Source organism: Quercus suber, unplaced genomic scaffold (genome assembly GCF_002906115.3).
Source record: "Quercus suber isolate HL8 unplaced genomic scaffold, Cork oak 2.0 scaffold_260, whole genome shotgun sequence".
NCBI lineage: Eukaryota > Viridiplantae > Streptophyta > Magnoliopsida > Fagales > Fagaceae > Quercus > Quercus suber.
This window is the reverse complement of record NW_027069716.1, coordinates 824,528-852,047: the sequence shown is the minus strand read 5'-3', so window position 1 is coordinate 852,047 and position 27,520 is coordinate 824,528. Positions and strand designations below refer to the sequence as shown.

The window sequence follows — 27,520 nt, the reverse complement described above, 5'->3', positions numbered from 1 at the left end:
TCGTTTTACAGTTCTTACATGATCTAATCTTGAGGGACAAATGTTTAACTTAATGCCAAGTGTAGAAGCTTTATCTGAAAGTGAAACTACTAGGTACAGATGCCTCACCTGATTTTACTAAGAATTTTAACATTATTTTCACTTCCCAGCAAAATAGGTTGGTCTTTTGTTAATTCTCTAGCAACTGAAATCGTTGGATGAATCAATTTGCTTCCAGTCCTTGTCTGCAGAATATATCAAATAGACAATCATTTGAAGGCCTATAATAGCAATTGTTACATAAAGCATGACACACCTTTTTTCACTGGAAGGAGATAGATGCATGGCCCCAACTCTTTTGCTACCAATTGAGGGAAACTTTGTCCCAGTTGGCCAATGAGCTTTAGGTCCAGATTCCTCTGGCCTCTTACAAGAAATAGAGTGGATCTCCCCAGCTTCTTTTCCTTTCACCAGTGTCCTTGCATCAACTACCCCGCATCAAGTAAACAAAACATGTGCACTAAACTGAACCTCAAAGTTAGCATGCTATGTCAAAGATTATATCATCACAGATTATGTAGTAAATTTTGTGATATTTCTTCATTTTCACTTGAAGCCATCTAAGCAGATAAGTATTTAACTTCACAATTATCAGTTTCTCATTAACTTAGATCATTTCAAAAATAAATTTTGTAAAGTGGCTGAATACTCTTACCTGTCCAATGGGGCCAAAGAAAGCTTGGAAGATGAACTCTGGTTCTTTTTGAACCCCTTGGTGTCATACCGCATTTGCCTTGAGATATCTGTGATGGGATTGTCTTCCATATCTAAATCATGTTCAGCTGACTCAGCTAGTTCAGTCATCCATAAATCTGATTGGTTCATTGCCACCTGTCTTATTCCATTCAGCATCATTGCTGTCTGATGCAGTGATGTGCATCGCAGGTGGATTCTTGCATGCTGAGTCTTCATGATGAGATCCCATACTAGACATCATTTTGTCAGCATCAGTTTGCTCTCCGCCTGAAGTGGTTTTTTCTTCTGTGCCTAATGAACAAGTTCATGTCTGTACTTTTGAAAAATCTGAAACACTGTGTTGATTCATGTACAGGTTTGATGGGTAAATCATCTTTGAACAGATGAGAAGATGGTTCTGTGAACATTGAATTCTGAGATGAGCAACTTTGTTGATCAGTTTCTTCTGCACTCATCATTAATGTTTTGGGGAAATAGTGAATGTACTTTATTTTCACACTTGGAGGTAAATGTGATAGCACAAAATATCTCAGCTAATAACAAAAATATGTAAACAATGAACCAATAACATTCAAGAGAGGGGTTTAATTCAAGTCATGTAAAGAAGAAAAAAAGATAAGAGTAGAGTGATTCCAACATAAGAAAAAGAATTTACAATTGCACTGACTTTGAACTATTCTAAGTCGTAAGTAAATATAATCTAATGGCACAAAAAACAATGAGCCAGTGGGAGTTTGGCCTTTGCTAGTCCACCAAAAATAAAAAATACAAGAATGTACTATAAGAGGGGGGTGCTGTCGTCACAATCAGTAAGATCCCCCAAAAACTCATTCAAAAATTGATCCAGATCATCGAAGCAGAAATCTTCATCATCAAAATCAGTATTGAATATACCATGCCCAAATTCTGATTCTGAAACAGGATCAGATATAGTAACCATCGGTGGAAGGGCCTGCTCAGATGCAGTAGCAGCAGCAGGGGAAGCAATGGCATCAATGTGAACGACAGAATGTTGGTTAGAAATGGGAATCAGGGGCAGAAGAGTGTCATCAGATGCATCAGTGGTAGTAGCATGCTCAGCAGCCCGCTGCTTCTTTCTTGGACAATCTTGTTGGGGGAGGGGCTGGGGCTGAACTTTCCTCTTCCTAGAAGTGGTCTTGGCTTGATCGTTTCTACGTAGCCGGCACAAAACAGAGGAGGCAACAACAGCCTGATCAGAAGAAGGCAACCGCAGTGAGGAACCCTCAACATCAAGGGTGAACTCGTACATGATCCAACAGCCATTCTGTGGCGACTGAGAATTCTCATAGTGAAACCAGCGCTTTATTCCGATGGGTAGGCTGCTGTGGGCGTCGTATATAACCTTAGAGCCCTCGTTACTCCAAGTTCCTCCAGAGCTGATTGTGCGAGAAATGCGGCTGCCACGGCTACCCTTAGCCTTACCCTTACCCTTAAAACTCAAAGTAGTAAAGAAAAAAAGATCCTCATCTTGTCGCAAAAAGGAACCGCCAAAAAGATCCCAAATCTGATCAGGCTGATTGGGGCCGTAGAGATCAAAATCAGAGATAAAACCACGGTAGAAATCCAATGACTTTCCAGTAACCTTGTTGTAGAGGAAGTAGGAGAGCAATTCTTGGTCACTGGGGTCAAATTTGAAACCAACTATCTTTGACCGAGGACTAGGACTGAAACCCATCTTTGTCCTGCAGAAAACATATATAAGAACATATACAATCACTATCGGTCAAAATGTTTCAACATACAGGTATATATAAATCATGTCATGCAGTAGTTGCCCATTACATCTTTGAGTCATGTATGAGCTCTATATATAAGCGAATGTCCGATCACACATAATTAGGAAGAGATATTAAAGGACAATCAATGACATGAGGGCTTCAATTCTTTCAATCCATTATAACTAAAAGTGCTACACTTTAGCTGACCTATACATATAGCCTATACACTTTTACCTGTTAAACAATTTGACATTTTAGTTTATTTAATCTGGTCTGACTGTAATCACAGAGCTAACAAGAATTCTACTTTTACTATCAATTTAACCCTTTAATATAATGTGGTGCATATGCATACTCAATAAATTAGAAGCTAGGAGCTTTGTGATGCAATGAGGTCCTTAATTACCATCTTAATTAACTTACTAAAAAGTTAGTTTGCCACACCTAACAAAAAACCTATAATAGAACTAATAATAAAAAAAATTGAAAACGTATGTGCAGCGAGATCAACTACCACATGTCTATTTTATCATATCATCCTCCAAATAAATAAATAAATATATATATATATATATATATTTGGCCCTGCCTGCTTTTCTTTTTCTTTTCTTTTTTTCCCTAAAGAAATAGGACTAGCCTTGGAGCCATGCATGCTTTCGTATTCCCTTTTCCATTTTAGGACAAGAGAGTTAATTGTCATTAACAATGGCTGCTCTTTCCTAAACTTAACAGAACAGATTAAGATAATGTGCTGCTTGTACTTTTCTATGTTAGGGTTAGGGTTTGGTGTACAGAAACAGAAACAGTAACACAAACACGGGTATGGGTATGGGTTAGTATTAGGGTTAGGGTTAGGGTTTAGGATTACCGGAAAAGAGAGAATTGGAGTTGCTTCTTCCACACAGAGAGCGAGCGAGCGAGCGTGCGTTCGTGCGTGCGTTCGAGATGAACACACTTCAGATTCAAAAGAAAAATCTCTCTCTTCTTTCTCTTTCTCCCTAAATTCAAAACGCTGAGTGAATTCTGTCTGTGTTTCTTTGTTTCAGAGTGTCTGTGAGAACTGAGAACAGAGAGAGAAACTTCTGAACCTGGTCCTATTTATTTGACCTCACACCGCCTATTTTCCAACGGTCACTTCTTTTTCTTTTTTTTTTCAAATTCCTCAACCCAATCGGGTTCCAACTAGGCAACTAGCCCTTTCTTTTTTATGGGCCAGGCCATCCGGCCCACCTATCATTTATTTTCAAAATTTACTCACTTTATTTGCTTTTTTATTTTAATATAATACACAAATATTCAATACAAAGTATATCGCCTCACACACACATATATACTAATAATTTAACATATTTTCATACCAATAATAATATTAATAATTAGGCCCCAAATATAATCCAATAAATAAATAAAAAATTATGCTATAATATTTTTACAATAAATCTTAAGTGACATGTTGTTTTTTGTTTTTTATTTTTACATTACTATTTACTAATGCTCCAAATTTACTTGGATGGAATATGTGATAATTGATATTATCAAACTTCTTCTTTTAGCTATACTAAATGTTGGACTACATTAAAAGGGAGTTAATACTTAATACTGACTAAAGGTACCATTTCGACTTTGACGTAATCGATATTAGACTCTGACGTAACTAATAAAATTATAATAAAAAATATCACATCAACATCTAATTTAAAAATAATAATTTATCAATTTTAACAAAATAAAAAAAAATAATTAAAGACTAAAAACACATGAATTTAGATCTGGTCATAGCATTAACATTAACACAAACCCAAAAATATCAAACACAAGAACACACACCCAAATCTTCTAGCATTTTCCAATTTGAGCTATCTGGCTTGCTTGGCTGAAATTGATAGGAATGTGACCTAAACAATTCTGGCTTTTGAGTCCTTTGAAAGGTTTATGTGAGCTAATTTGCATGCTCCATTAAGCTAGTGGATGTGACTTGTGAGTTTAAGAATTAGCATTAGGCATATGAGCCAAGTTTTAACATTCAATTTTTCTTTTTGGGTTCTGCACTAAATGGTCAGACTCTAATTCATACACAAGCAGGTACAATAAAAAAAAAAAAAAAAAAAAAAGATAGTAGAAAGTGATAAAATCACTTAGAGTCATTTTTCTTCCACACCTTGGAAGAACCTTTCCTTTGATTGAACCCTTGAACCGGCTGTGAGGGGGAAGAATTTAAACCGTTCAAATTCGAAAGGAACATGAGGGCTTTTAGAAGATCTCAAAGAGGAGCGAGAAAGGATTGAAGCTGATTTTGGCTTCCAGATGCTATTATGTCGTTGCTCTGTTGAGTGGCTAGCCACTTGTAGCAATTTGGTCGAGTATGACCGGCAACTCCACAATGATGACAGAGATGCTATTTCTTTTGTTTAGGCTTTTGAGATTTAACCTTTTTAGCCCTAGGGTTTTTAGTATCTTTCTTATCTTACTTAGGGGGTGCTCCTAAGATAGATTTACCCTTGTCTAAGTTCTCACTAGCTAATTCAGTTTTAACATCAGTGTTCTCAATTTCAGTGTTATTACTAGGAGAAACAAAAATAGTAGTACTCATAGAAGCAATATGAGAGGAAGAAAGACCATACCCTAAACCTGTTCATTCCGAAGCAGATTTCTAATTGCTGAGCATCTCATCAAGCTTTGCACTTGAAGTCCTCTCCAGTTGAGCTCTAACTCGAAAAAGCTCCGCTTCAAGCTTCTTGGTCTTCTCAACCAAGAAATTGTTCTCAAACCTCAATGCACCAATAGTTTGATTCGCCTCATCAAACTTTGTGGACAACTCTTCAGGATCAAGTTCCACATCACTGAGCTTCTTGGTGGCCAGCCTATACAATTTCTCATGCTTCTCATAGGCTGAATGGATATCATCTTGATCATCCATCTTCTCAAATTTTGACTCCAAAAATTCTTCTTCTTCGTCCAGTTCTTCAACAATCCCTTCAGTAGGATTGACTGTGGCAGTGAAGGCATTTAAGATTCCATCATCCTCATTGTCGGAATCATCTTCAGGCTCAGTGTCACTCAAGGTTGTAGCAAGTGCATTACTCTTCCCATAGCTTTTGAGATATGTCGGGCATTCATGCTTTATGTGACCGAATTCATGACATCCAAAACCTTTTGGTCCTACAGGAATAGTGTACTGACCGCCTTCTTTAGCATCCTTTTTCCCTTTGTCTTGCACCTTAGACTGGAAAGAACTGGATTGTCTGCGGTCCTTATCGAAGCTCCTCCCATTGGCATTCTTCATGAACTTCTTGAACTGCCTTGTAATGTAGGACTTCATCTTGGAATCTTCATCATCGGAAGACTCATCTGTATCACTGCTCTTTGCCTTCAAGGCCATGCTCTTGCCTTTACTTGACTTGCCAATCCTAGATAACCCTATCTCATAGGTCTGCAAGTTTCCAACCAGCTCAGTCAAAGAAATTTTGTCAATATATTTTGATTCCTCTATTGTCGTAATCTTGACATGGAATCTCTCGGGTAGAGATCTGAGCACTTTTCTCACAATTTGGGTTTACGTATGGTTTTCCCAAAATTAAAGGCTGAGTTTACTATGTCCTTGAGCTTGGCATAGAACTCATCAAACGACTCATCCTCCTCCATCTTAATCTCTTTAAAGCTTGTAGTGAGCATCTAAAGCTTTCAATCTTTGACAGCCTTTGTTCCTTCATAGGTTTTCTGGAGGATGGTCCACGCCTCCTTAGCAGTTTCAGTTGAGGACATCTTCTTGAACTCCTCATTGGTGACCGCACTGAACAACGCATTCAATGCCCTACTATTGAAGTTTGCCGCCTTGATCTTGGCTTCATCCCAATCGGCCGGTGCTTCCTTTGGCTTAGTCTAGCCAATCTCTACAGCTTGCCACACCTTTTCATCTAAGGACTGCAAAAAAGCTCTCATGCGTACTTTTCAGTATGCGTAGTTAGTCCCATCAAATAAAGGAGGTATAATTAACGACTGTCCTCTATCCATGACAAACAGGGGTCAATGGATCAAACACAGCAAAAATTAAACCCTAATCAGAGTGTGCCTACTCTGATACCACTTGAAAGGCCACAAACTAAATGACCCCTTGTGATTAAACCAATTAATTAATTAGCCAAGTTATTAATTAATCAATTTAACATGCAAATATGTGGAAGCACAAACAAATCACCAAATAACTAAATATGCAGCGGAAATTAAATGACACGGTGATTTGTTTACGAATGGAAAAAACCCTTACGGCAAAATCCCCACCGGGTGATTTTCAGGTCACCACTCCCGAAACTCCACTATTATCAAATCAAGCGATTACAAGTAAAGGAATCCCAAGTACCTTTCCAACCTACAGTTGAATCCTTACCCCAATACCCAATTGGACTTGATCTGTAGTGACAATTCCCCCTTTTGACGCACGGCTCCCAAGTACGTTACTAATCAATGCGCGGATCCTAGCACACGACTTCAAACACCAACTTAGAAGGAGAGGTTGGCTGTAAAGTTCTTCAGTTCATCCTACACGATGAAGATCAGGAAGATGTTTGGTCACAAAACCCTTTGGTGCAAATACATAACAACTTCTTCAGAGAAGATGAACTAGGTCAAGAACTTCGTCTTTGATCACAAATTGCTTGAACAAAGTTTTCTCAATGCTTGTGCAACTTGTGTACTATTTGACAGCTCTTAAAATACTCTTTTTATATGTCTAGGGTTAGGAGAAAAGAAGGCCCAAAGACACATTCATGGATCCCAAGAAATCAGATAAAAAAATCTGATTTTATAAATCTCGACAGATAGCAGGTGTCGAGGAGCTATCAAGCAGGTGTTGAGCTTTAATGATTTTGCACTTCAGCTTGTTTTTCTTAGACAGACTTGATGACTTTAACACTTGATCTTGAAACCTTGTTTCTTGAAGTATTAAAACACCTAGAACTACCCAATTACAAGTAGAGTGTGTTTTGTCAAAGGATTAGCCAATTTACATAAATAAGTGACATATGTTCTTAACAAGTGAAAACACATATGTCCTAACACTTATGATTTTTAAAATATTTTATTGTGTAATGTCTAAATTACTCCCACTAAGTTTTAACATCCTAAAAATTTTCTTTACGTATTTTGAGTTTTAAATTATAGAAATTCTTAGAAAGTTAGAATGATGATATTAGGTGTTTTATTTGTTATCTAAAGAACATTGATTTTCTAGGTTTAAATTTTCAAAACTTATAATTTATGTAATGAAAAATTTGATGATGCATGCCTTTTGTTATCTTTCTTTTCTTTTTTAAATTTCTTAGCAAAACTTAGTTGTTTATTGTTGGAAGATGATGATATTCATTATCATTCTTAGAAGTTTTTAGAGAGTAGATACATTGTCTTTAGCAAGTAGTTACTAAAAAACTATTATAGTTAAAAAAATATTTATATGTTAAATAGCTACCCTAACTTTGTGGTTGATCAAAATTCTTAAGCGAATGAGATTAACTTTTTACCAGATAATTATCAAAATTCTTAAAATTAATGTCTTTTTTGATTAATGTAAATCTCTATATGCTTTAAAAATCAAATGATTCATATCTTTGTTTTGTGATACAAATAAAATCTAGAATTGACCTTAATTATTACTTTTTTTCCACGGCAAGCACGTGCTGCCCTAACTAGTATATATATAAGATTCAACAATTCATGAACATATATCCTTACTTAAATCATGACTATAGGTAATATTTCTAATTAAAAGGTTTTAATGCATAATAAACTTTCTGAACAAACCTTATACTTATCAAATGCACATGTCATATATCCCTTACTTGAAAGCAGAAGACGTGACAAATTTGAATAAGAGGAGCTCAAGTGTCCACATTCTTGTCACCTAAATAAAGGACCAAAACTTCTTACTAACAAATCTTCCTAAGTACATAAACTTATACATGAATGACAACCTAACTCTCAAACTCAAAAAAATCTTAATTCCCATCTCACAAAGGTTCCCCATAGCAACACATAAACATAACTATAGACAAAGTTTTGAATTTACCAAAGTTTTGAATTTACATATATATACCAATCACATGATCAAAAGAATCTATAGACAAAGTTTTGAATTTATGAAGCTTTTGCCTTACCAAGCAACATAACTGAAAATTCTTATAGCAACACTTTACTTCAGATTTTATTTATAAGCCAACAAGAAAACTTAATCAACTAATAATTAAATTTCATAGTGATACAGCACATTTACATAACAAACTCACATACAGAACAACCTTTACAATCCCTAATTAGTCATCTCAACTCATAGTTTTCTAGTTCATATTAAATAAACCATAATATCTTCAATCTTTCAAATTGCTAACACAAAACAACAAATTCCAGCTTCTAAATTCAAATTAGAGAATATAGAATGGAAACTAAAGCAAACAATTACACCATTAAAATACCCAAAACAAGAAATAGTTTTATTTAGGATAAAATATCATTTTTGTCCCTAAACTTTCATAAAAGTTTGTTTTTCATCCCTGAACTTTCAAAAGTTCATTTTTTGTCCCTAAACTTTACAAAAAGTTTTACTTTTCATCCTTTTGTCTATGTCCATTAGTTTATGTCCTATGTGGCCTAACAGAGTGATGATGTAAGAATTTATTAAGATTTAAAATAAAAATTTAAAACACCAAAATATCAAAATCCCTAATTTAAGCCAACTATTCATCTCCTCCAATCTCTCATTGTTGGCACCGATTCAAGCTCTATTCTCTGGTAACCACCACCCACCCATGTCCTTATCAGTTTCATTTCAATCCATCCAAATGTTCATCCTTTTTTGCAATGATGACTAGGGGTGGCAAATGGGCGGGTTGGGTCATAAATGGGTTGGGTCATAAATGGGTTGGGTGTGTAATTACCCATTTATCCATTTATGACCCGTTTATATATAAATTAATTATCCATTACCAACCCAACCCAATTAATTAGTAACCCACCCATTTAACCCATTTAACTACTTGAATACCCTTAAAACTACTTGAATACCCTTTTGACCTCCAAAATTACCAAAATACCCTTAAATACCTATAATGATACAAATACCCCTACACTTCCAAAATTACCAATATACCCTTGGACATCCAAAATTATCCCCAAAATCTCTAAAATGAGCAAAATACCCATGAAACCTCTAAAATGACCAAAATACCCCCGATATCTCTAAAATCACCATATATGCTTAAAACCCACTAAAATGACCAAAATATCTCCAAAATCTCTAAAATGATCAAAATACCCCCTAAAACCCAAAAAATGACCAAAATACCTCCGAAACCTAAAAATGACCAAAATACTTCGAAAACCCAAAAAAATGACCAAAATAACCCCGAAATCCAAAAAATGACCAAAATACTCCTAAAACCTAAAAAATGACCAAAATACCCCCGAAACTCAAAAAATGACCAAAATACCCCTGAAACTCAAAAAATGACCAAAATACCCCCGAAACCTAAAAATGACCAAAATACTTCCAAAACCCAAAAAATGACCAAAATACCCCCCTGAAACCCAAAAATGACCAAAATACTTCCGAAACCCAAAAAATGACCAAAATAACCCCGAAACCCAAAAAATGACCAAAATACTCCCGAAACCGAAAAAATGACCAAAATACTCCCGAAACCTAAAAATGACCAAAATACTTCCAAAACCCAAAAAATGACCAAAATACCTCCGAAACCTAAAAATGGCCAAAATACTTCCAAAACCCAAAAAATGACCAAAATAATCCCAAAACCCAAAAAATGACCAAAATACTCCCGAAACCTAAAAAATGACCAAAATACCCCTGAAACCTAAAAATGACCAAAATACTTCCAAACCCCAAAAAATGACCAAAATAACCCTGAAACCCAAAAAATGACCAAAATACCCCCGAAACCTAAAAATGACCAAAATATTTTCGAAACCCAAAAAATGACCAAAATACCCCCCAAAACCCAAAAAATGACTAAAATACCCCCGAAACTCAAAAAATGACCAAAATACCCCCCGAAACCCAAGAATGACCAAAATACCCCCGAAACTCAAAAAATGACCAAAATACCCCCAAAACCCAAGAATGACCAAAATACCTCTGAAACTCAAAAAATGACCAAAATACCTGCGAAACCCAAGAATGACCAAAATACCCTCGAAACCTAAAACTGATCAAAATACCCCCAAAACCTTAAAATGATCAAAATACCCTTGAAACCTAAAAAATGATCAAAATATCCTCGAAACATCCAAAATACCCTAAACCTCTATTTCAGTAATTTCAGATGTTTCTAGTGTATTTTGGTCATCTTTGGGTTTTAGGTGTTTTTATCGATCATTTTTTTTTTTTTAGCTTTTGGGGTTATTTTGGTCATTTTTTAGGTTTTTGGGGTATTTCGATAATTTTTTAGGTTTCAAGGTATTTTGGTCACTTTTTTAGGTTTCGGGGGTATTTCAGTTATTTTTTAGGTTTTGGAGGTATTTCGGTCAATTTTTAGGTTTAGGGAGTATTTTGGTACTTTTTTAGGTTTATGGTGTATTTTGGTAATTGTTAGGTTTTGGGGGTATTTCAATCTTTTTTTAGGTTTTGGGGGTATTTTGGTCATTGTTTTAGGCTTTGGGGTTATTTTAGTCATTTTTTAGGTATTGGGGTATTTCAATCATTTTTAGGTTTCAGGGTCTTTTGGTAATTTTTTAGGTTTCAGGGGTATTTTAGTCATTTTTTAGGTTTAGGGGGCATTTTGGTAATTTTTTAGGTTTAGGGTGAATTTTGGTAATTTTTTTAGGTTTTGGGGGTATTTTGGTCATTTTTTAGGTTTCAGGGGGATATTTTAGTCATTTTTTTTAGGTTTTAGGGTATTTCAGTCATTTTTTAAGTTTAAGGGGTATTTTGGTAATTTTATGGGTTTCGGAGGTATTTTAGTCATTTTTTAGGTTACAGAGTATTTTGGTCATTTTTTAGGTTTCGGGGGTATTTTAGTCATTTTATAGGTTTTAGAGGTATTTTGGTATTTTTTGGGTTTCGGGCGTATTTTGGTCATTTTATAGGTTTTGAGGGTATTTTGGTCATTTTTAGGTTTCGGGAGTATTGTGGTCATTTTTTGGTCATTTTTAGGTTTTGGGGGTATTTTGGTAATTTTTTTTGTTTTGGAGGTATTTTGGTCATTTTTTAGGTTTCAGGGGTATTTTAGTCATTTTTTAGGTTTTAGAGATATTTTGGTATTTTTTGGGTTTCGGGGGTATTTTGGTCATTTTTTGGGTTTCGGGGGCATTTTGGTCATTTTTTGGGTTTTGAGGGTATTTTGGTCATTTTTAGGTTTTGGGGTATTTTGGTCATTTTTTTTTGTAATTTTAGGTTTTGGGGGTATTTTGGTCATTTTTTGGGTTTTGGGGGTATGTTGGTAATTTTTAGGTTTTGAGGGTATTTTGTTCATTTTTTAGGTTTTGGGGGTATTTTGGTCATTTTTTGGGTTTCGAGGGCGTTTTGGTCATTTTTTGGGTTTTGAGGGTATTTTGGTCATTTTTAGGTTTCGGGGATATTTTGGTCATTTTTTGGTAATTTTTATGTTTTCGGGGTATTTTGGTCATTTTTTTGGTTTTCAGGGTATTTTGGTAATTTTTTGAGCTTTGGGGTATTTTGGTNAGAGTACTTTGGTCATTTTCACTTTAGTGGCATTTTGGTAATTTTGATAATTGGGTAATTGGGTGGGTTGGGGTTTACCCATAATAATTGGGTTGGGTTGGATTTGGGTTATAAGGAATTAGTTAAATGGGTTTTAAATGGGTAAATGAGTTTTATATACCCAACCCAATTATGCCCACTCCAAACCCACCCAAACCCGCCCATTTGCCACCCCTAAAAATGACCAAAATACCCCCGATATCTCTAAAATCACCATATATGCTTAAAACTCACTAAAATGACCAAAATACCTCCAAAATCTCTAAAATGATCAAAATACCTCCTAAAACCCAAAAAATGACCAAAATACCTCCGAAACCTAAAAATGACCAAAATACTCCAAAAACCTAAAAAATGACCAAAATACCCCCGAAGCCTAAAAATGACCAAAATACCCCCGAAACTCAAAAAATGACTAAAATACCCCCGAAACTCAAAAAATGACCAAAATACTTCCGAAACCCAAAAAATGACCAAAATAACCCCGAAACCCAAAAAATGACCAAAATACTCCTGAAACCGAAAAAATGACCAAAATACTCCCGAAACCTAAAAATGACCAAAATACTTCCAAAACCCAAAAAATGACCAAAATACCCCCGAAACCTAAAAATGGCCAAAATACTTCCAAAACCCAAAAAATGACCAAAATAATCCCAAAACCCAAAAAATGACCAAAATACTCCCAAAACCTAAAAAATGACCAAAATACCCCTGAAACCTAAAAATGACCAAAATACTTCCAAACCCCAAAAAATGACCAAAATAACCCTGAAACCCAAAAAAATGACCAAAATACCCCCGAAACCTAAAAATGACCAAAATATTTTCGAAACCCATAAAATGACCAAAATACCCCCCAAAACCTAAAAAATTACTAAAATACCCCCGAAACTCAAAAAATTACCAAAATACCCCCGAAACCCAAGAATGACCAAAATACCCCCGAAACTCAAAAAATGACCAAAATACCCCCAAAACCCAAGAATGACCAAAATACCTCTGAAACTCAAAAAATGACCAAAATACCTGCGAAACCCAAGAATGACCAAAATACCCTCGAAACCTAAAACTGATCAAAATACCCCCAAAACCTTAAAATGATCAAAATACCCTTGAAACCTAAAAAATGATCAAAATATCCTCGAAACATCCAAAATACCCTAAACCTCTATTTCAGTAATTTCAGATGTTTCTAGTGTATTTTGGTCATCTTTGGGTTTTAGGTGTTTTTATCGATCATTTTTTTTTTTTTAGCTTTTGGGGTTATTTTGGTCATTTTTTAGGTTTTTGGGGTATTTCGATAATTTTTTAGGTTTCAAGGTATTTTGGTCACTTTTTTAGGTTTCGGGGGTATTTCAGTTATTTTTTAGGTTTTGGAGGTATTTCGGTCAATTTTTAGGTTTAGGGAGTATTTTGGTACTTTTTTAGGTTTATGGTGTATTTTGGTAATTGTTAGGTTTTGGGGGTATTTCAATCTTTTTTTAGGTTTTGGGGGTATTTTGGTCATTGTTTTAGGCTTTGGGGTTATTTTAGTCATTTTTTAGGTATTGGGGTATTTCAATCATTTTTAGGTTTCAGGGTCTTTTGGTAATTTTTTAGGTTTCAGGGGTATTTTAGTCATTTTTTAGGTTTAGGGGGCATTTTGGTAATTTTTTAGGTTTAGGGTGAATTTTGGTAATTTTTTTAGGTTTTGGGGGTATTTTGGTCATTTTTTAGGTTTCAGGGGGATATTTTAGTCATTTTTTTTAGGTTTTAGGGTATTTCAGTCATTTTTTAAGTTTAAGGGGTATTTTGGTAATTTTATGGGTTTCGGAGGTATTTTAGTCATTTTTTAGGTTACAGAGTATTTTGGTCATTTTTTAGGTTTCGGGGGTATTTTAGTCATTTTATAGGTTTTAGAGGTATTTTGGTATTTTTTGGGTTTCGGGCGTATTTTGGTCATTTTATAGGTTTTGAGGGTATTTTGGTCATTTTTAGGTTTCGGGAGTATTGTGGTCATTTTTTGGTCATTTTTAGGTTTTGGGGGTATTTTGGTAATTTTTTTTGTTTTGGAGGTATTTTGGTCATTTTTTAGGTTTCAGGGGTATTTTAGTCATTTTTTAGGTTTTAGAGATATTTTGGTATTTTTTGGGTTTCGGGGGTATTTTGGTCATTTTTTGGGTTTCGGGGGCATTTTGGTCATTTTTTGGGTTTTGAGGGTATTTTGGTCATTTTTAGGTTTTGGGGTATTTTGGTCATTTTTTTTTGTAATTTTAGGTTTTGGGGGTATTTTGGTCATTTTTTGGGTTTTGGGGGTATGTTGGTAATTTTTAGGTTTTGAGGGTATTTTGTTCATTTTTTAGGTTTTGGGGGTATTTTGGTCATTTTTTGGGTTTCGAGGGCGTTTTGGTCATTTTTTGGGTTTTGAGGGTATTTTGGTCATTTTTAGGTTTCGGGGATTTTTTGGTCATTTTTTTGATAATTTTTAGGTTTTGGGGGTATTTTGGTCATTTTTTGGGTTTTGGGGGTATGTTGGTAATTTTTAGGTTTTAGGGGTAATTTGGTCATTTGTTGGGTTTTCAAGGTATTTTGGTCATTTTATTGGTTTTGGAGGTATTTTGGTAATTTTTAAGTTTTTGGGATATTTTGGTAATTTTTTAGGTTTTGGGGAGTATTTTGCTCATTTTTTGGATTTTTGAGGTATTTTGGTAATTTTTTGAATTTTTGGAGTATTTTGGTCATTTATTAGGTTTCAACAGTATTTGGTTATTTTCTAGAAATTTAGATGGGTTTAGTGGGTATTAGTGGATATATCCATTTAGACCCATCTAATTAAATAACCAAATGGGTCTTTACCCATTTAACCCAAATATTCAAATAGGTTGGGTTAAGACTTATCCAAATAAGGTGGGTAATGGGTGGGTTCATGGATATGGGTAAAAATTGCCACCCCTAGTACAACTTATAGTTAAATACCCATTGCTCCATTGATAATGTATTGGCCCTTGTCATTGATAATGTAAATACCCTCGGGCATTGAGTCATTTCAAAGTCTTTTTTATTTTTGTACTTGGCCTTCTTCAAGTCTTTTACTAGTAACTTTGATCTCTCTCTCTCTCTCTCTCTCTGTGGTAATTTTTTTTTTTTGAGAAACCTCTCTCTGGTAATTAAGGAGATACATAAACTAAATAGTAGGAATAAAGCTAATGGTATAATCTTCTGTTTATAAAAAACAGCAGTATAAACATAGAAGTAGGGGGAGTTTCAAACAAAGAAAAATATTTAAAACTGTGATCTTCCCAAAGAAGCCAAAGCATCCGCACTAGTGGTGAAAAAAATTTTAAAAATTAAAAATAAAAATAAAATAAAAAATAAAAAACCACCAAAAGTGTATCCAACTCAAAAAAGAGCGAAAATCTTATAAAGGACACAAAGAAAAGTTGGTCCCTTTTAATATTCAAAACTTTGCCATCACTGGTGTGGTGGCTATCCAATTTGTTGTACGAAACTGTACACCCAATTTCCACTAGTAGATTCCCAGTGTACATGGTCTTTTCCTTAGTTGGGGTAATATTCTAATAACAACAAAATGAGCCAAGTAAGAAGACAGAAGTCATTGGATTTAGATGCTAATGTGAGATGTCTGTCGGATGAATTGTTTCTTTCAAACACTCAAATGAATTGTTTCTTTTACTTCCATCATTTTTAATTTATAAATAAATTAGTTTTATTTGTCCGATTTTCCTTTTTACCCCCTTTAATTTGTCCACTTTTTTTTTTTGTTCCCTCTAAATTTTGTGAAATTTGAGAATGCTTTACATATTAATTTTATTGTAAAATTTGTGCTCTATTGGCAGGTATTTTAATATTGCTAGCCACGTACCCATGCGATGCGTGAGAGTATATATAAATATTATGTAATATGGCGTAATATATAAAAATGAACAATTACTTCAAGTATTGTCAATTTTTTTAAAATATATATATATATATATATATTCTACAAGTATTTTTTTTTTAATCTTTTTATCTTTACAAATATATCATTCTATTATTTTTTGTGTGTTTAATTAATATTTTTTAATGTGAACCATATTCTTCTAACTTTTGTTGTACTGTGTTATATTTGCCTAATATACAACTAAATTTTTAATTTTCAAATTTATTATTCAAATTTCTCATCTCTTATTAAGGAATAAGAAAATTATCATAATAATCAAAACTCATCACAAAATTACAATGTTATCTTAACCAAATTAAAATGAAACCGAAGGAATAAAAGATAGACTTTATAATAATTATTATTCAAAATTTCAAACAATGGGTAGGCATATTCAAATTCATAGTCATGTAGATTGTGTTTTATATAAACTCAAATTCCTATTTCTAAAAAAAAACTAAGTATTAACCCAAACCAAAATTCAACCAAAGCTATAAAAGGAGAGGAAGATTTTGTGATTGGAAATTGAAACAAACAAAACATAATTTTAAAAAAATCAACCTTAATTAGCGTTATAAGAAAGAACAAAATTCACCAAAAGAAAGTAGAGAGAGAGAGAGAGAGAGAGAGAGAGAGGAGAGAGGAGAGAGAGAGTACATAGTTTTGTTGTGGGAAAATATGGATTGAATGGAGGAATGATATCAAATTTATACAAAATAAATTGGAAGAGAAAGAATCAAATTATAAGAAAGAAAAATGATGAATGAAGTGTAACGGTGAAAGTAGAGAGCAGCAGGAGGTAAAGAGGTAAAGGGGGAAGTGAAAGGTTGGAGAGAGTGTAACGTAGGTGTGGACTATTAGGGAGTAGAAAAGGTTTTTGTTGTCTGCTGTTGTTGATTTTTTTTTTTTTTTTGGGGGGGGAGGGGGGGAGTAGTGAGAAGAAAGATTTAAAAGAGAAAAAAGAAGATAGAAAATAAGTGGATGATGTGGCCCAATAATGTGGTAACAAATGTATTTGTGCACGCGCTTGCGCGCGCACACACACACACACACATATAATGATGGAAAGAAAATACCACTCAATGTTGAAAGAGTTTTCAATGTAAACATAGACAATTAGAGTTTATGAAGGTGTGTAGTGCATCATGTTGGCCAAAAATAATTATTTTGCAATACTCAATATCACAGCAAGTTATAAAAAAAAAATATTAGCTTTTAGCAACTTAAAATTTTACTTTATTTATTTAACAACTCACTTTACAATACACCTAACATCAAAATTATTTTTAACAAACAACACTTAAATAATAGAAACAGAAAAACAAAATAAATATAATAAACACTACCATGGATAGACTTGAGAGAGAAGAGAGAGAGAGAGAGAGAGACTAATTTCATATGAGAGAAGAAAGATAAGATAATTTATATTTTAAACAACTTGCTACAGTGAGCTGCTACTAGCCTAGTACTAATAGTTCACAGTAGTAAGTTGGTAAAATATTTTAAGTTTAGCAACATTGCTATGTGGCGTTTTTGTTTGTTTGGAGCTATAAAATAACTAAAAAGCTATTTTAAGAGCATTACTGTGGATGCTCTAAAGATGGGAAAAAAAATAATAACGTGATGCTTATGTGGCTCAATAATTACGTAGCAACAATAAATGCATTTTTAGATATATATATATATATATATATATGGATATAGATTATAAGCATTCATTCTTCGAGTCAAGCATATAACCATTCAATTCATTAAAAAAAATTCAAATAAAATAAACCAATAAAAACGTGGCAATCCAAACAAATTGTTGGCTGAGCATTCATAGTAAGCAAGCTAAAAATTATATTTTTTAGCAACTTAAAAAGCAACTTTATATATTTTAACAACTTACTTTATAATACTATCAACATCAAAGACTATATTTATAGCAACTAATTTAAAATAATATAAATAACTCATTAAAATAATAATAAACATCCACCACAAAAACCAACACAATAGCAACAACCACCTACACCACCTCCATCATTGCCCCACTAGCCACAACCACAAATCATAGCAGTTAAAAAAAAAAAAAAAAAAAACAAAAAACAAAACAAAACAAAACAAAACAAACAAACACACAAAACACAAAACAATTGGACCAAATCAGAAATCAAACCACAACAAAACTTAATAGAAATCAAACAAATTAACCCATGTTGATACCCACACACAACCACGCTAAAACCCACACACAACCACACCGATACCCACAAACCAAGCCGATACCCATGGACCCACAAACCATGCTATTACCCACGAACCAATCAGACCCACAAATCGACCCGCGAACCACTCCAACCCACGCTGATACCCACAAACTAATCGACCCACAAAACCATTGATGGGAGAGAGAGAAAAGAGAGAACAAAAATAGAGAAGTGAGAGAGGAGAGAGGGGCCATTATAGATTTTTATGAGAAAGGAGGGAATAAAAAAAAAGGAATTTTATGTTTACCTTCGTTCTACAGTAAGCTGTTATTGATAATAGCTCACTGTAGCATGAAGGTAAAATTTAGTTAAATAATTTAATTATAGCAGCTTTATTGGAGGGTTTTTGTGTGCGATTGAGATGCTAAAATAACTTTTGAGTTATTTTAGCATATTTATTGTGAATGCACTAAGTGCTTCACAACAAATTACAGTTGGTTAATTGTTATTGGTTCAAATTTGAATATAAAACTAAGATTAACTTTTTACCCCAACAATAAGAATCAGTAACAATCTACTACTTAAAATTTATTGTAAAAATATTGTGAAAATATTATGAACATGTCATTTTTCATTATTCTAATTATTAGCTACCAGCTACTCACCATATCTCAATTCACGTGACTCTCTTTCGCCGTAGTAGGTGGAGTTATTTTTTTAAATACAAATGTATTGTTATACCATTTTTCAAATAAAATAAATTAATTAAAACTCAACAGGTTGGAAGAAAACTATTGCCTACATTTTGCCTTCAACAATTAGCAGTTACTAGTTACTACTAGCTAGTAACTAGCTAGCAGCCACCACATCAAAATACATTTAACTCTATTTTGATCCATTGGAAAAAAAATTCAGTTCATACAATGTTTAAGAACTGCTTATTTAGTTAAAATTGAATTTTTTTTGCTAAAAATATAGAAAATAGGTTAAAAAATAAGCTAAATAGTACAGTGAGACTTGTAAATAATATCAAAAAGTATAGTAAAATTCATAAATAATAACAAAAATAAACTAAAAGTATAAATAAGATGAATTTTTTAGCTCATCCAAGCAGATACATAGTGTATAATAAATTATATGTAATAAATATTGTCCTTGATCCATTGGATCATGCAAGTCTCAACTCCAAAATGATGAAAAATTAAAATAAAATAATAGAAAATTTATGTAAAAATTGTTCCCCAATTAAGAATATTATACTAAAGGTCTATTTAGGAACAATTTCTTTAGTTGAAATAAAATTTTTTTTTTTTACTAAAAGTGTAAAAAAAAGTTGAAAAATAAATTAAATAATATAACGAGACTCATAAATAATATAAAAAAATACATTAAAATTTATAAATAATAACAAAATTACAAATAAGCTAAAAATTTATGCCAATTCCAAACCAGCTAAAAAAAATCCTATTTTATACCTTTATTTTTTAAATAAAAAAGTCAAATGAAAATATCACGTCCTGACGTCCACGTTTAACAGGAAAAAAAAAAAAAAAAAAGTAATTGAAACCGTCAAACATCGAAAAAAGCAACTAAAAGTAAAATCACAGTTTTTCGGTAACATTCACTAATATAAGGAAAAATCGCCCGGTGGTTGTTGGGTCCAGACTTTTGGACATCCAAAACGTCAAAACTCGGTCATCCTTTTTAATATCCAGCCGCCTAGTTGGAAAAGTCTAGACCACAAAACGTTTTAATAATTTCTTTCTACAATGATAACGTAGCAGAGTATAATTTTTTTAGTAAAGAAAAAATGGGTGAGATTACGTATAAGTGATATTTTAACCGCTCAAATCAGAATTGTAGTAAAAAAATTGGTGGTGTTAGTCGCAGCAAGTTCCACATCACACCTCCAACTTCAACGCACCAAATCTCAAGAGTTTGAAAAACTTGACAACACAACAACATATATAAATTCCCACACCACACTGAATTTTATGTTTACCTTCGTTCTACAGTAAGCTGTTATTGATAATAGCTCACTGTAGCATGAAGGTAAAATTTAGTTAAATAATTTAATTATAGCAGCTTTATTGGAGGGTTTTTGTGTGTGATTGAGATGCTAAAATAACTTTTGAGTTATTTTAGCATATTTATTGTGAATGCACTAAGTTCTTCACAACAAATCACAGGTGATTAATTATTATTGGTTCAAATTTGAACATAAAACTAAGATTAATTTTTTACCCCAACAATAAAAACTAGTAACAATCTACTATTTATAATTTATTATAAAAATATTGTGAAAATATTATGAACATGTCTTTTTATATTATTCTAATTATTAGCTACCAGCTACTCACCATATCTCAATTCACGTGACTCTCTTTCGCCGTAGTAGGTGGAGTTATTTTTTTAAATACAAATGTATTGTTATACCATTTTTCAAATAAAATAAATAAATTAAAACTCAACAGGTTGGAAGAAAACTATTGCCTACATTTTGCCTTCAACAATTAGCAGTTACTAGTTACTACTAGCTAGTAACTAGCTAGCAGCCACCACATCAAAATACATTTAACTCTATTTTGATCCATTGGAAAAAAAATTTAAGTTCATTCAATGTCCATTTAAGAACTGCTTATTTAGTTAAAATTAAATTTTTTTTGCTGAAAATATAAAAAATAGGTTAAAAAATAAGCTAAATAGTACAGTGAAACTTGTAAATAATATCAAAAAGTATAGTAAAATTTATAAATAATAACAAAAATAAACTAAAAGTATAAATAAGATGGATTTTTTAGCTCATCCAAGCGGATACATAGTGTATAATAAATTATATGTAATAAATATTGTCCTTGATCCATTGGATCATGCAAGTCTCAACTCCAAAATGATGAAAAATTAAAATAAAATAATAGAAAATTTATGTAAAAATTGTTCGCCAATTAAAAATATTATACTAAATGTCTATTTGGGAACAACTTCTTTAGTTAAAATAGAAATTTTTTTTGACTAAAAATGTAGAAAAAAGTTGAAAAATAAATTAAATAATATAACGAGACTCATAAATAATATAAAAAAAATACATTAAAATTTATAAATAATAACAAAATTACAAATAAGCTAAAAATTTCTGACAATTCCAAACCAGCTAAAAAAAATCTTATTTTATACCTTTATTTTTTAAATAAAAAAGTCAAATGAAAATATCACGTCCTGACGTCCACGTTTAACAGAAAAAAAAAAAAAAAAAAAAAAAAAAAAAAAAAAAAAAAGAAAAAAAGGTAATTGAAACCGTCAAACATCGAAAAAAGCAACTAAAAGTAAAATCACAGTTTTTCGGTAACATACACTAATATAAGGAAAAATCGCCTGGTGGTTGTTGGGTCCAGACTTTTAGACATCCAAAACGTCAAAACTCGGTCATCCTTTTTAATATCCAGCCGCCTAGTTGGAAAAGTCTAGACCACAAAACGTTTTAATAATTTCTTGCTACAATAATAACGTAGCAGAGAATAATTTTTTTAGTAAAGAAAAAATGGGTGAGATTACGTATAAGTGATATTTTAACCGCTAAAATCAGAATTGTAGTAAAAAAATTGGTGGTGTTAGTCGCAGCAAGTTCCACATCACACCTCCAACTTCAACGCACCAAATCTCAAGAGTTTGAAAAACTTGACAACACAACAACATATATAAATTCCCACACCACACTCATCATTCCCACCAACAACCTAGTCCTAGCTACTACAACTTAGAAGCTCAGCTCAATTCCTCAGCAAACAAACAATGCAGGTCAAGATCTCACACACCGCCTTAGTATCTCCCACCACACCACCATTCCACGAAGCCCACACACTCCCTCTTTCCCATCTCGACACCGACCCCAACCTCCACGTCACCTTCCGTTACCTCCGCACCTACCTTAACACCGCCACCTCCGCCGCCGCCGTTAACGACCCTTTCCAAGTCATTTCCGCCGCACTCTCCGCCGCTCTCGTCCACTACTACCCTCTCGCCGCCACTCTCCGCCAAAACAACCTCTTTTGCAGTATTAAAAACCTAACCGTCCCGCTCATCCACGCCACCGTGGATGACACCACCCTCGACTCTCTCAACTACCTCGACGACAACCCGGATTCCCACTTTCTCGAGCAGTTGGTGCCCGACCCGGATCAGGAAGAGAGGCTCGTGAACCCGTGCGTGCTGCAAGTCACGGTGTTCAAGTGCGGTGGGTTTACTCTCGGGGCCGCAATACACCACTCGCTGTGTGATGGACTCGGCGCGACTCAGTTCTTCAACGTTATGGCTGAGTTGGCTCGTGGGGCGACTCGGATTTCTGTCGAACCGGTGTGGGATCGGACGAGTCTGTTGGGGCCCAGAGACCCGCCCCGAGTTGAGGCACCGATTCACGAGTTCTTGAGTTTGGAGAAGGGGTTTTCATCGTACAGTGAGGAGACTGGTCCGGTTTTGACGGAGTGCTTTAATGTGAGTGATGAGTGCTTGGAAAAGTTCAAAACCGCGCTGTTTGAACGGTGTGGATTGAAATTCACCACTTTTGAAGCTTTGGGTGCTTTCATATGGCGAGCCAAGTATGTCCCCTCTATATTTCCTTTTTGTGTTTGCCTCCTAAATTGCCAAATCTGTTAGTAAATGACACCACTTAAATTAAAATATTCATAAAACTTTTCATCTGACAGATTTTGTCATTTGATAAGTTTTATTTTTATAGAAAAATATATGTATTCATAAAAGGGATGACTCATTTTTACAATGTTACTATGTGAGAAATGAAATTGACAAAAATTTAGCCTTATGCACTAATTTGACAATTGAAATAAATTTATTGAATTAATTGAATTTTAACCTATTTATTATGTTGATGTATTATAAAAAAATAAAATTTGTAGTTGGCATTAAGCCCATGTTTCAATTTGTATGTATGGTACATGCATACCAAACTAAAACCTATCACATGGTTTTTTTTTTTTTTTTTACTAATGAAACGAAAATAATGTTATCTTTTTCATGTACAATTAAACTCAACCATGTGTTTTATTGATCAATAGATTCTGTACAACCACATAATTGAACTAGTTAAGGAACCTAATAGCTCATAAGGAATCATAGATAAATTTTTTACCCAATTACAAGTANTGCCAAAGAGTTGGTAGAGAAACCTATTTGGGAAACAGCACAGCTGATCAACAAGAGCAAAAGCAGAGCCACTGATGAATACGTTCGCTCATTTATCGACTTCCAGCATCTGCATTATGGAGAAGGGATCACAGCAGGAAAAGGAGTGAGTGGATTCACAGATTGGAGGCACTTAGGCCACTCTACTGTTGATTTTGGTTGGGGTGGTCCTGTAACAGTTTTGCCACTCTCAAGAAACCTTCTTGGAAGCGTTGAGCCTTGCTTTTTCTTACCTTATTCTTCGGTGAGTGCTGGAAGGAAGGATGGTTTCAAGGTGTTGGTGAATTTGCGAGAGAGTGCCATGCCTGCTTTCAAGGAAGAGATGAAGGGGTTTGGCAACCACGAGTTTGGGCTGTCTAGATATTAAATAACAAGTTCACATAATGATTTTAGTACTGTAGTATGTATTTTGGGTGACGGGTACCACAATCAGACAAGAGAGTTGTTCACGGAATAATAAGTCTTTATTTGTAATTGGAATTGGGTTTGGCTTTCGTGCAATGCTCTTTGGCACATGACATGATACAGGCACAACACGTGTCCAAATTGGCTACAGGTCAATTCTGTATTTCTTCTGATACATAAAAGCACTGATAAAGTGACAAGCTCTCAATTATAAACAATAAAATGATATTAGTGACAGATTCATGTGAAAATCAATCTTATTTTGTTATTTGACAGTTGTGAAAAATGTTGAATATTTGTGTCTTTAATGTTACTCGGTGGTAGTTTTTTTTCCCCTGCATTAAAAAGTTACTTAGAATCAATTAGCATGCTTTAATAAGTTGGTTTCTTGGACTTAGAGAGGCCGTTTGGATTCGGCGTCCAGCGTTTGCATTTTGATGAATGAGCGTTTCTCTTCTTCTTCTTCTTCTTTTTTTTTTTTTTTTTTTTGGTTTTCAAGCATTTCAGGTGTAGTGCGGCTGCGTTATTTGACTTTTCAGCCAGTAACAGTGCACTGAGCACTGTTTACGGGTCCCACAATTCTCAATTTTTATCAACTTTTTCATTAAAAATGGGTCCTACGGTACTATTTACACATTTTAAAATTATTTTGCTACAGTGTTTTCAGTTTTCAGTTTCAGCAACAATAAGCTCAATCCAAACGGACCCGGCGTCTAGCGTCTGCGTTTTGATGAAAGCGCGTTTCTGTTTTTTTTTTTTTTTTTTTTTATTTTTGGTTTTCAAGTATTTCAGGTGTAGTGCGGCTACTGTTCATTAAACAGTAGCCGCATTATTTGACTTTCAGTAAGTGAACAGTGCACTGAGTACTGTTCACAGGTCCCACAATTCTCAATTTTTATCAACTTTTTCATTAAAAATGGGTCCTATGGCACTATTCACACATTTTAAAATTATTTTGCTACAGTGTTTTCAGTTTTCAATTTTCAGTTTTTAGTTTTCAGCTGAATCCAAACGAACCCTTAGTCCCGCGACTGGCCCTACTCTGAGTGATATCCAAAGTATGGTTTGCTTAGCCAATTTAGCAAGATCTTATTCAACAACCTCACCCATAGATTGAAGTTGATTTCACTCCTTTTGGTTTTTGGATGGCCAACGAAAGTTATCAATTGTGGACCTTGAGTTGGAAGACTAAGCAAAGGCAATACAAGGCAGGGTACTGCCATCCCTTCTAGCTTAAGATGCCAATTTAGAGGTTTTGAGAAAAGATTTCCCAATTGCATTGGTTAATATATTCCCATCAGTTGGAGGTTTTGATTCATCCTGCCTCTCTCTTATAGCTAGCCATTTTGGGTCTAAGCAGAGAAAAAGAGATTTACAATTTTGTGCCAAAAGAGATAATAAATTTTAATTGATAGGATGTTGTCAAAAGCCTTATGGTTTGGTGACAATGTCCGGCTTCCTTTTCTCTATGGGAGAACCTATATTTGAATTCTCTCCCTCTCCTACTAAAAAAATATTATTGAAAAGTTGTTATTTATCTTCTTCTTCATTTTTTTTTTTTTTTTTGATATATAGTAACTAAGGTGGTGTTTGCTAAAAATGAAAGAAGAGAGAATGACAAAGGGAGGAAAAAAAAAAATCGGAGGATGATTGTTTTCCAATATTTATTAAAATAGTTGGTAGTTTTCCGTAAGAAGTAAAAAAGAGCAAGGTTTTGAAACTCAGGCCGGACCGTACGGTCCGACCAGAAAAACTGCAAACCTCTCAGTTTTTCGGGAATTTTTATTTTTATTTTTTTTTTAAGCTTCAAGAACTATTCTATGGGAAAAAAGTAGGGACCCATGTGAACCGTGGTCGGACCATACGATTCTGAGAACCTTGACCGGTTTTTGAAGTTCGGATGGTTTCTTTTTGTTTCAGCTTTCCCAGTGAATTTTGGCCAATACACTTATAAAGTTATGATCAGATCAAGAAGAAATGAAAAAGAAATGAAAGAACATGAAGAAGAACAAAGATTGGAAGGAGATCTGATCAATGAAGAAGAACAAAAAAAAATGTTCTCATTCTCTCATCTCTCCACTCACCGGCGTCACTCGCAATTTCTCAAACTCATAGCGCATGGTCTTTCCTCCCTCATATTCTAGATCTTCTTGACATGCAAAACTAGCATTCTCTTTCTCTCTTTCAAATTTACTTTCTCTTTCCTCTTTCTTGGTTACCTACAACTTAAGCCCAATAGCCTGAATTTCAACTTCTTTAAACACCCAATAAATTTTATAGCTTGAAAATTTTATGTTTAAAGTCAAAAGCAACTTTTATATGTCAGATTTTTTTCATTTTTTTATTATTTCCTAGCTCCTAAAAACTGTCAAAAGTCCTCTCAAATGTCTTCTTCTTCTTTTTTTTTTTTTTTAAGCCCTCAGTTAGTTCACATGTGAAAGGTAAGCTTAGTATTTTAATATATGTACTAATTTAATATAATTATTTATGTTTTAAATAATTATTAAATTAATTACGACGTCATCACATTCAACTCCAGTTCAACTTTGATTCGACCTCAAAAACCTTGAACCTCTCCCTTTTATGGTTCAATGAACAATCTGAGTTTCAAAATCATGAAAAGGAGAAGATGTCAAAGGAAGAACAAAAAATCAAAAGGACATGATTTTCTGTTAGAGCATCCACGTCAATGGTGTTAAAAATTTAGCTTTTAGCATTCCAAAAAAGTTAATTTATCTATTTTAAGTTAATTTATCTATTTTAACTCACAATTTCATAACTTACCCTGCATCAATGCTTTTATTTTTCACAACATAGTTAAATACTATTCATTTATTTATTATTCTCTCTCTCTCTTCAACCCACAACCACCAAACCCACGACCTCTCTTCGTCTCTGTCTCTCTATTTTCTTCTTCACCCTCTCTTCAACCCATAGCCACCAAACTCACAACCCAAAATCAACCACCACCACCACAACCACCAAACTCATATCCATATCAAACACAAACTCATATGAATATACATAGCCAAAATCTGATCAAGCACAACCACAGCCAAAACCCAAAGCCTGTTCTGATCAAACACAGCCAAAACCAAACCCACATCCTAATTTCAACCCAAAATCCCGATCTCAACTCACAACCAAAATCAACCACCACCACCACCATCACAACCACCAAACCCATATGAACACACATAAAAACAAGAACCTAAATACAACTAATACATACCCACCACATTGTTTTGCCATCATCACCACCACTGATGTCGCCCATGAACCACCGCAAACCCACCTCTTTATTTGTCTAAGAGAGAAGACCAACATGGAGAGAGAGAGAGAGAGAGAGAGAGAGAGAGAGAGAGAGAGAGAGAGAGAGAGAGTATATGCTGAGAAATATGTGGAATTTGGAGGGGGAAAAAAAAAAGGAGTGGAGAGCAGGTATAAAGAACTTGTAAAAATATTATTTTAGCCTTTACACTTTTATTTTTTTGGCCTTTTTTTTTTCTTATTGTTTTTAAAAATTGTTTTGGCTAGTTAACAAGACAATGAAATGGGAAGGGAAGATTTAAAAAAAAAAAAAGAAAAAAAAAAAAAAAAAAACAAA

At 33.8% G+C, this 27,520-nt stretch overlaps 2 protein-coding genes across 2 annotated transcripts; one reads left to right on the top strand and one right to left on the bottom strand.

Moving 5' to 3' along the window:
• Positions 1-1,323: 1,323 nt before the first annotated feature.
• Positions 1,324-3,584, bottom strand: LOC112019068 (NAC domain-containing protein 96). The gene is made up of 2 exons (XM_024051597.2): positions 3,343-3,584; positions 1,324-2,438 (listed from the first exon to the last, which is right to left on the bottom strand). Exon 2 carries the CDS (start codon positions 2,429-2,431, stop codon positions 1,514-1,516), a length of 918 nt encoding a protein of 305 aa, XP_023907365.1. The 5' UTR covers positions 2,432-2,438; positions 3,343-3,584; the 3' UTR covers positions 1,324-1,513.
• An 18,409-nt stretch (positions 3,585-21,993) lies between these two features.
• Positions 21,994-24,181, top strand: LOC112019166 (tetrahydroanabasine acetyltransferase). The gene is given in 2 exon segments (XM_065781249.1): positions 21,994-22,990; positions 23,433-24,181. Coding segments are annotated over 2 exon segments (1,332 nt in total). The 5' UTR covers positions 21,994-22,101; the 3' UTR covers positions 23,876-24,181.
• Positions 24,182-27,520: the final 3,339 nt, after the last annotated feature.

Bases quoted from the DNA above. Each gene is read 5' to 3' on its own strand.
- LOC112019068 (XM_024051597.2), bottom strand. From the start codon at position 2,431: ATGGGTTTCAGTCCTAGTCCTCGGTCAAAGATAGTTGGTTTCAAATTT.